Source organism: Perissodus microlepis, chromosome 8 (assembly GCF_051167445.1).
Source record: "Perissodus microlepis isolate ML-2025 ecotype Zambia chromosome 8, ASM5116744v1, whole genome shotgun sequence".
In the NCBI taxonomy this organism is placed as follows: domain Eukaryota; kingdom Metazoa; phylum Chordata; class Actinopteri; order Cichliformes; family Cichlidae; genus Perissodus; species Perissodus microlepis.
Genome location: NC_140468.1, coordinates 3,386,031 through 3,396,494, shown reverse-complemented (window position 1 = coordinate 3,396,494; position 10,464 = coordinate 3,386,031). Strand labels below are relative to the sequence as shown.

The window sequence follows — 10,464 nt, the reverse complement described above, 5'->3', positions numbered from 1 at the left end:
TTAAGTTACTGCCTAACATAACACACAGACACCTGATAGATGAGGTGTTTCAGGCATGTTCTACTGCAAGGAGTGCCCAGGGTAGATCCACAAGGCACTGGAGAAATGATGTCTCTGCCCTGTTGCCCTCATGGGATGAAGAGCAGCAGGAGGATGGATGGATGGATGGACTTGTCAACGCTAGTTTAAGTCTTTGAAACTCTAATATTTGGGAAAATGTTAAGGTTACATGTCTGATCTGCACAGAAGTAACCTCTAAAATAACTTATAAACAATAATGTTGCCATGGATACAAGCTACCCAAGAAAAGACACTGGACTGGACTGTGTGCTGCAAACCAAGCCTTGCTTACATTTCAGATAACAGATGACCCTAAACTGCCTGTTACATGTTAGTAGTCATGACTGCAATTTGTACACTTCCATTCTGGATCCTGATTATCAGACATTTTCAGATAGTTTTGTCATAAATGAAAGATAATGTGCAATAAAGATGATGTAATCGGATTAGGTCAACAACCAGTTTGTGCTGTGATGTAGTTTTTTCCATCACCAACAGCAATAATTTACACTGATTTCTTATTCAAAAATACACTTAAATGCAATTCAACACTTTATTTGTTTTCCTGGTAAACTGACTCGCATACACAAATATTTTTCTGCCACTTCTGACCGTTCACTGTTCACTTCCTTGTGATTTTATGGAAGCAGCGGCTCCACGAGTGAGTGAACAGTGTGGTCTTTGTGCGCTCAGGACAAAGCTGGTGCTGTGAGTCAGCCATCAGGACCTTGAGGAAGGACACCTGAGCACCAAAACACCTCCATGCTACCTGTTAGACTGAGCTCATCGTCGCGGACTCACAAAACAGCGGGAGTTATCAGTGCCACTCTTCCCTGTTTGCCCAGACTGTTAACACACCAGCAGCAAGAAACTGTTTCTTCAGTCATGCAGTGCTGCCCTATCAGAGGTGCATTACCAAATAAACCTATTCTGCACCACCAACCCGTAGGAGAGGAAAATATGCGTGCCTCATATCTGAGGTCAGACAGCATGACAGAAATGATAATCAACACTTTGCTGCCAGTCTGAGTTTCTCTGTGGTCATTATGAGTCTTTTTTGTGCCTTTGTGACTGCTTTTAGTCTCTTTCCTGTCATTTTGAGCCTTGTTGAAAGGATAACAGAATCCAGCAGATGACAAAATCCAGGAGGAACCATAGAAGCAGGAACACAGAACAACCAGAAACATTACAGGCAGTGTTAACTAACGCACTGACAAAGAAATAGGAAAACTTAAGCTTGTTATTCACACGGAGCTACAAAAGAAAGTGATCGCAGCTGTGGGGAACAACAGAGATGCCGAAGAAAACCAAACACAAGGCACAAAAGACAACTGACAAAATAATACAGGAAGTGAAACGTGATAACTCAACAGGAAAACACAGACACAAAAGAACCCAAAACAAAGGAGCTGGCATGGGAGAATGGAAGTGAACCGTAAACAACCAGGAACTGAGAACAGCACCAACCAGGAAAAATACATAAAGATAAATATATCAAAAACTATGACCAGGAATGGAGGAAAAGAAAAACATGGAGCTAAAGACAGCGTAATCTAAGAAGATACCAGAAGATAATTACATAAAACCAAACTAGAAAGTTCATAAACTCAACTCTTGTTTTGGTCCCTTTACCTTCATTTTGAGTCTCATAGTTCTTGTTTTGAGACTCAACTTGTGCTGATTTTATTCTTCTTTGTGGGTTTTTGTGCTTTTTTTATGGCTATTTTATGTCTCCTTGCTATCACTTAGAAGTTAGTCTGTGGTTGTTTTATGTCTTATCACATTTCTCGCACTTTTATCGTTGTTGGAGTTGTGTGCCTGGAAAATATTTCCCATAGGGTGACAGCACCGCGCGTGTGAATGTGCAACAAGTTGTTAGAAATACTCCCAGACCTTTTGTGCACCCAGGCTTTCGCTGGGATTATCTGCGATAAAGCTAATCCTGCAGAAAGCCTGCAGCCACTGCAAAGCTGCATGTTGTTTGTGTCAAAGCAGTTTCTAAAAAGTCAAAATGATGTCTAAAGTTTGAGGCTTTTTTCCTTTAACCCTATTTAATTTCACTGAACACTTGTCAGCTGTTAAATTAAGAAACTCCCAATAAAATAAACCCAAACAAAAAATGTGCACACCAGTTTTACTGTTGGTTTGTTTTTTGGTCCTTTGGGCCCCTAATCCAAAAACTGAACGCACATTTTGCTTCTGTTTGGATATTAAACATCGAATCCCTGCTAATGAAAACGTCCTACACACAGAGAAACTTTGTTGTAGTAAAATAACTCAACACTCATCTTTGCAGCACCTCAGGGAATTCCCAGAAAGCCCAGAGGAGTGCTGAGACTGCACTTTGGGGCCATGTGAAACTTTTCCTAAATCAAAAATAGGGGTGAGGCTGTTCCTGAGGAAAGAAGTGGTGGCGCTCTTGGAGAAAACCGACCCCTTGGCCTCCACTGCACTCAAATGCCTGGCATACTTAAAAGGTTCTCAAAGCTCCCTGATCATCTTAACCATGACTTTGCATTCCACAAATGAATCAAACTTTTGTTTAAGTTCATGTAAAAACAACATTTTGTGTAATATTTATTAGTATTTGTTATCATGTGTGTATACTCCTGTGCACAGACTGCATTCAGTCAACGCAGTTTAAAAGGCTTTTGTGTTTAGTTTTGTGGCAGCACGTGTAGTGATTAGCAACCTGTGTCGGTGTCCCCGTTTCATCCCACAGTCCAAAGACATGCACGTTTAAATGGTGATGCTAATACAGCTGTGGGTGTGGATGTGTGTGGGTATCTGACTCTGTGCACTGGCCCTGTAATTGACTGGTGACTGGATCTATTTTCAGTTGTTTTCCATGTCTTGGTGATTGTGTCTCTTTGTTTGTTTTGTATCATTAATTTGTAACCTCTATTTTTATATATGTTGTCATTAAGGGATTGTTTTGTTTCTTTGTGGTTACTTTGTGTCACTATGGTGAGTCTGATATGTTTGGATCTCTCTGTGTATTATTTGTATTTCAACAGTTTGAGTGTTTTACCTGTGTTTTTATATCACTGTGGGAACTGTGTCTGTCATTATTTTGAGATTGTGTTTGTTTGTGGTCATTTTGGGTCTTTTTGTGATTGTTTTACACTTTTTGTCACCTTTTATGCCACTGTGGCCATAGTAACCGTCGCTGTTACTTTTTTGTGTCTTGGTGTTTCATTTGTCTCTTTTTGGTTGTTGTGTATCACTGTGGTAATCACGTGTGTCACGGTCTTTGTGATCATTTTTGCCTCTTTGCTTATCTTTCTGCATTTCTATATTACAGTAGGAGCTGATCAGATGACCCTGTGTAATGTAAAAGGCATCTTTCTATGTGCATTATGATGTGACTGCTTTAATTAGTATGTTCTTTTATTTTGGGAAGATCACAAACTGTCGGGCACACTTCCTGATAACAAAACCTTTGTGGGGTGGACTCTTTTTATGAAAACCATAAAACCGTTATGATAAAACGGAACTATTGAGCCATTTAAACATTGGGTGTGTAAACAGCTACCATTCAAAGACTAATTGTTACTCTTGTCTGTTTGCTCTTCTTTCAAATTAACATTGGCAGCCCTTAAAGTGAGCTTGTCTTTAAGTGGCCGAATAAATGTTTGAGTTTTCATGCAGCATGACGGCGGCTGAGGGAGCGCCTGTCCTCAGGATAAGTCACAGAGGGGACTTCTGCTGAGATAACATGCCCCACCACACACCTGGTATCTCATGCCAGGCTGAGCAGCTGCTGTGTTTCCACACACGTTACCATGGATGTGGACTGCAAACACTGAAGTCTGTGGGGACCTCAGACTCACACTACACACACACACACACACATATCCTCCATGCATCAGGGAACTGGTCAAACTGTTAAACCACGGCCATGCAGAGAACAACGACATCAGAAGGTTTGTCTTCACGTGTGGAGACGTTTCACCGACCAAATCTGCTTTACTGTGGCTGTAAAGCTCTTTCAGGCCACTGAGCCGTAATTCACCTAAATCTGGGTCATTGAAAATACTTTGTGGAGAAAGCATTTGAGCCTTTTAGTACAGTAACAAAAAGAGTCAGTCAGTAAGGCCGATAATCCAAACAAGAGGCAGGCGAAGGGCAGTGTCCATGAACGGGTCATTTCCACGCATGAGAAAATCTAACAGGAACTAAAAATGAGCAACAAACAGGAAACTTTTACAGAAGAATTGTGCTGGAAAACACAAAAACAGTTTAAAAGTTTGATATTTGCAGAGTGCTGCTCAGGTAGAATAAATACTGGAATGACAAATGATCTAATGCTACAAAGGTGTGACACAAAAGGGCAGAGCACAGCACAAAGGCTGTAAGAGAGCTGAATGAAGTGTTTGACAAACAGAGATTTCAAAATATCGCCCTGCAAAGCAACCGAGGTGCTTAGTCTGTGTAGATTCTCAGTCATCCAGGTAATGGAAGTCTTAAGAGCTTGAGAAAAGAAAGCAACTGGACTTCGTTGAGCTTGTAAAGATGTTTTGCCTCTCATCCACAGTTCAATTCAAAACAAAAGGTGGAGAGTCCCAGGTAGTCCCCTAGTGAGGGTTGTCCCCTTTGAAGGTTGTCCTGAGGGTCACCTTGCCCCAGATGAGCCAATAGGTCACATGATAGGGTGGGGTAAAGTCCCACAGTGGTTTCACCCTTAACCCCCTGTGATGAATATAACCCATCCCTTTTTTTACACCTTGGCTCATGTGCTGAGTCATATGATCAGCAGTAGGTCAGCGACCCCTCAGGACCACCGAGTCCAGGTGTTCTCTTTTTTCAAGCTCTTAAAACAACCGAGACACTTTGCTCCTGTCTTCAAGTAAAAGGATCATTTGACTTTATTCTTAAAGCATTTTGTTAAAAACAAATCAGTGTGTATCATCTCTACTTCATTCAGAATGAAAAATATACAATCAGTCTGAATCAAATACCAGACAAATCACCAACAGCTGTGACATAATGCAAAATGTAAGGATACATTTCAGAGGACTAGAGGTCCCACTACAGGGTCCCAAAAAGTGTTTTACATCAAGAAAAATCTCATGTTTATCCATTTAAACATAAATTAAAATCTTTTTATCTACACATGAATCCCCTGCAGAAATTTTGGATACTGCATTGTTTTATGTCTTCCAGTATAGCCTAGCAGTTAACAGACGGCCAGCTTGATCCAGTGAATTAACTTTCATTAGGTACTGAGATCATTTTGTCTGTCTCGGGAGCAACTGAGGCAAAAAATTTTAGACTCCAGTTTCCAATTACACACTTCTTATTTTTAGGAGTTTCTTCTTAATCAAATTTCTGTTTTTAGCCTGAGGATCTCAACCCCCTGATCCTTGATCTTAAACTCCACTAAAACACAAGGCCAAACGGAGAGATGAAGTTAAATGGAAAATCTCCCCCTCCTTTGTTTGTTTAAATGGGCCCGCTCTTAATCCATAGAAGGAAAGAGATAACTGTGTGTGGGTAAAGTGCACAGTGCATTGAAAAGAACACGTAACCCTCATCAAAATGTGGCGGCTGAATAGAAGCTGTCTGGCCTGATTGGCCACATGCTTTCTGGTCAGTTGGTTCAGTGTGTTTACCTTTGTATGTAAAAGTGGTGCACGGCAGTAAAAGCCAGTAAAGATGAACCAGTGTTACAGTGACTACTTCTAAACCATCTAATCTCTTCTTACTGTCAGAAACAGCTGATTTGTTTTTTAAATAAAGGTAAGTATACCTGAAGTACTCATCGCAGAAACAAGCTCCTCTGTGACTGATTATTTTAATATATGTGACATTAATGTGTGTGCCTGATTTCACCACTGTAGCTGTTGAAGACAGTAACTTTTACTAGTTTTATTTCAGTGCATGTCCATAATAACGTTCCACCACTAAGGATAAATATATATTAAAAATAATTATGTTCTACAGCATTCAGAAATTCACCAAGATAAGAACTTTATTCATCCCAAAGGGAAACGCTATGTGTATCCACTATCCCTCCTCTGCTCATGTCCAGACCATCTCAGCCTCGCCTCTCTAGCTTTGTCTCCAAACTGCTCAACCTGACCTGTCCCTTTGATGTATGTTTTCAGGCAATTTTTGTTTTTTTGTTTTGTGCATTTTATGTTCAATATAGGTATTTGTTGTGCCTGAAAATGAACAAATAAATGAACAAATAAATGAATGAATGAATGAATGAATCCACATCTAATCTTATCCATTCTGGTCATCTTCAGCTCTGCTGCCCCCAGCTGTTGTTTGGTCAGTGCCACAAACCGTACACCATAGCAAGCCTCACTACTATCTTGTAAACCTTCACTTTCACTTTTGATGCTATTGTTCTGTCATAACTCAATCACTCCATCCGGCCTGTACTGTCTTCTTCACCTCTCTTGCACACTGTTTGCTCATCCACTTCCACCTGTCTCCTTCTCATTCACACATATGTATTCTGGCTTCTCTTTTCAAAGTATACCTCCACGTCTCCAGGCTCTCTTCCACCTGGTCCCTTTTCTCACTATAGATGACAGTGTCATCTACAAGTATCACAGTCCACGGAAATTCCTGTCTGATGTCATTTCTCAACCTGTCACTAATGCAAACAAGAAGAGACTCATAGCCAATCCCTGATGTAATCTCATCCCCACCTTGAACCCATCTGTCATTCCTACCACACATCTTACCACTGTCCCTCTATATGTCCTGCACCACACTTACATACTTTTCTGCCACTCTTGAGTTCCTGTACCACGGCTTTCTCTGATTCACCAAAATGCAGTGAAGCTCCTGACCTTCTCTATACTTCTCCATCAACACTCTCAAGGCAAATATGGCATTTCTAGTACAGTAAGTGATCAAACACTATAACTATAAAATGAATACTGTAGTATTAATAGTAATCATCCCGTCTAGTGAATACAAATATTATTTTTGACTTTTAATGTGTGTCTTTAATATTTGTCTGGCTTTACTGCCGTTTCTGCTTTGTTTGTATTGTAGAATACTGACACCTGCTGGCCAGATGAGGGAAATATTTTTATGTCCCGCCCAAAAACCTAATCAATGCTTTCAATTGGTTTAAATTTTACAAAGCCCCCATTTAATTGGGTGATATGCTTTATATTGGCCAATCACCGCTTTTGTTTACAACCAGCCTCAAAAGGTCAGAGTTGAAAAATGGGAAGCAATGCAGCTTTAGCTCTCACAGCAGCTAACATGGTGGAAGTTTTAAACTCCAGGAAGGAACAGCTTAATTAAACATTCACTCTAGAAAATGAACCACACAGACGCATAACCGCCCGTCCTGCCCGACTCTGCGATGCTGCGTGCGGGTGTTAAAGCCGTGAGGTCGTCGGTGTCATTACGAAAGGTTGGTGGCTAAGCTAACGGTTCGTTTAACAGCTGATGATGTCCGTTATGTTTTTAACACTGGAGTAACTTTACACGGTCACTCGTTTGGGTTGGGAAAGCCCCGGTGTCCCTTCCAGGACAGCTGAAGGACGTTACTTGAGAAGGGAGCTCTCCTTAGACTGCCGAACCGAGATAAGCGACACAAACTGGAGGGAGGAAGGAGAGAGGATTTCAGAGAGGCTGGAGGGATTTACAGACCAGGATCAAACCTTTAAACCCTGTAAAGAGCAGATAGAAAATGTGTCATCCTTATTATTATTATTATTATTATTATTATTATTATTATTATTATTGAGACCATACTAGGATCAAGAAGTTACAAAGCCCCGGGAACAAATGTTTGGTCCTGCTTTCATCGTCAGGCTTTTTTTCCTTTCTTCAGTAATTATACTCCTATATGAAAGTGTACTTACTGTACATGTACACAGAATAGCTTGATTTTCACTTACTGAATCCACCACAATGCACAGTTTCACTAAAATGTTTACAGTGTCTTATAGAAAATGGAAGATAGATAGGACTTTTATAACCCTATTTCTAATTTAAGTATCTTTACATACACACACCTGAAATATGAAGAGATTATTTAATATTTATAGTATTATTATTATTATTATTATTATCATCATTAGTATTTAAGAGACTAAAATGTAAAGACAGATTGATGTGTCCTCACCATGTTTCACATGATTTTCACTGGTCCTCTCACTGTCCTCAGTAGTTATGGACGAGTCATCTTCACAGCGGGATTGTTCACCACCTCCCTGCAGGACCAGATTCGCCTGCTGCTCCTCCTGTTCTGACGGACTGTTCTGAGCCCGCCGACACAGAGCAAAAGCGTGACTCCATCTCCACTTGGACCCCCGCCCAGGGTCCCCCGCCGCCTCCCACGCACTGCTGCATGAGTGGCTGTCACAACTGCGTGTGGATCGAACACGCAGAGCAGCTGCTGGAGTACTACAACGATGGAAGCGAGCGGGCGCTCGCTGCTATTGAGGAGAACGTCCTCGATGAGAACCTTAAAACTTACCTGAAGATGGAGATCAGACTCTTAAAAAAGACGTGACCGTCGCAGCCAGTGGCATTGACCGCAGTGCTGCCAGAAACAGATTTTACAGCACACAGTGTACCTCCACATTTTCACTCCTCCTTCATCCTGTGGGGCCCACAGTATATGTCTCATTTTAGAAAGCTGGCAGACGTTAACAGATAAGACTTTGGGTCTTTGGTGGTCATTGTTATGTTTCACTTAACTAATATTTGCTTCTAAAAAGCAGGGAAAAAAAGGAGTCGCCATCTGGTAGGTTGCTGGAAATCATAAATATTCAGGATAAAAATACTCTTTGATTTTTACTGGAATCTGTTCAGACCTGCTTTGGCCTTTATTTCATTTAGACAGTGCAGATCTGTCAGGATGTCAAGAAATCTCAACCATGAAAGAAAAAACACAAACACTGAAATTTGGCTGGAGAAGCTTATTAGGATTATCAAACTACTTCATTTGAAAATGAAAGCAACTCATTGTAAAAGAGTTGAGTCAGGAAGTCTTTCTCCAAACTTCGAGTGTTTTTAAGTTATCTAAGGTTACAGCTTCCTCTGAGGCTCCACAGTGTACAGAGAACAGATGCCAGTCTGACCCTTTTAGATCTTGACATGTTTGTTTTTTTCTTAAGGAAGTAGGGTTCATGAAAGTCTCAGTGTGAAATGTTCTTTTTCTGTTAGAACCTTGTTTGTTGGTCCAGTTCAGTTGTGGTCTAATATTTTCTAAAAACGGTCGTATTCTGTGTCTCCGCCTGACGGTGCTGCTTAGTAACACCAGGGCAGATGTTACTGATGGAGGCGTTCTGTTGCAAAACTACAGAATCATGAACCTGGACTACAAACAGGTCCTCTTAGATTTCTTTGCTGGTCATGCAGGCTGACCAAAGACAATCCAGTGAAAATAGCACTTTATTACCAAATATTTGTCATAGGAAATGTCATTCTCTCTGCTGTCTACTCATACTCAGTGCAAGATTTTCTTATGTGGGTCATATGAGTTGTTGGAAGGTATTATTTCTTTTAATAAAGTGTGTCTTCTGTTAAAGGAGGTGATGAAGTATTAAAGCACATTTCCTTAGTATTTGGAGAATTCAGTGAGGTCTGATTATTGAGGCCTCACTCAGATAAACAACTTTAGTTTCCAACAGTCTAAAGTTGTGCACAGACTGCAGTCCCAGCCAGTGGTCTGCTTATAAAGCATAACATTGCATCATAACACAGTCCAACGATTCTCTACATGAAAGACCATCGTTACTGTGAATAAACATAAAACAAACTAGTCCAGTGAAGAAATAAAAAGCTCGAGCTTTCAGGGGTCTGAAACTGCAGCTTTTTGAAGGTGTGATGAGTTTTTGTCCCTTTCCAGTGGATGTTTGCAAGTAATAGTTATAATGTGCACAGCATCACGAGCTGACAAGAGGAGCAATGTTTTAAACTTCAGGGATGTCTGAATTGTTGTCACGTGCTGTTTGGCGTTTGATTGGTTTGCATTGTGTCTTTACAGCATTTGCACATTTGAAGCATCGAACAACACTTTGCCTCTCTGTATTTGACTTTATTTAAATTGTATTAGAAATTAGTTTTAATCCAATGCTTGTTAAATAAATATTTTTTATTTACTGTCAGATTCAGAGTGCTTTATTTTTATGCCGAGAATTGGTGCACACAACCACACGTGCAAGTTCAAGCCTGAAAAACTTTAATAGCCCCTGTGGCCACTAGGAGGAGCTACATATGCATAAGACTGTCTGCTGTACTGGGGAAATGATATGTATGACGACCTAACTTGTTTATTTCATCATCATATATTTTTATCCAACCAGCTCCAAGTGTTGTTTATATTCTAATGTGATTATAGTCCGAATATTTAATAAATACAAAATCTTTGTGGCTTCAGGAAATTAAACTTTGTTCTTAATTGATATTTACAGTAAG

At 40.4% G+C, this 10,464-nt stretch overlaps 1 protein-coding gene across 2 annotated transcripts; it reads left to right on the top strand.

The window, feature by feature from the left end:
- The first annotated feature begins 7,226 nt into the window (after positions 1–7,226).
- Positions 7,227–10,149, top strand: oxld1 (oxidoreductase-like domain containing 1). Of its 2 annotated transcripts, none has more exons than XR_014800998.1 (2): positions 7,227–7,447; positions 8,207–8,302. XR_014800998.1 is itself a non-coding variant. In XM_084937044.1 (2 exons), the coding sequence occupies exons 1-2, from the start codon at positions 7,397–7,399 to the stop codon at positions 8,552–8,554; spliced, it is 396 nt and encodes a 131-aa protein (XP_084793170.1). In that variant the 5' UTR covers positions 7,227–7,396; the 3' UTR covers positions 8,555–10,149. The 2 variants fall into 2 exon arrangements, 1 of the variants encoding a protein (XP_084793170.1); XM_084937044.1 differs by having other exon boundaries at positions 8,210–10,149.
- Positions 10,150–10,464: the final 315 nt, after the last annotated feature.

Coding starts and splice junctions, on each gene's coding strand:
- oxld1 (XM_084937044.1), top strand. CDS start 7,397: ATGCTGCGTGCGGGTGTTAAAGCCGTGAGGTCGTCGGTGTCATTACGA. Junction 7,448..8,209: donor CGTCGGTGTCATTACGAAAG/GTTGGTGGCTAA, acceptor TGTCCTCAGTAG/TTATGGACGAGTCATCTTCA.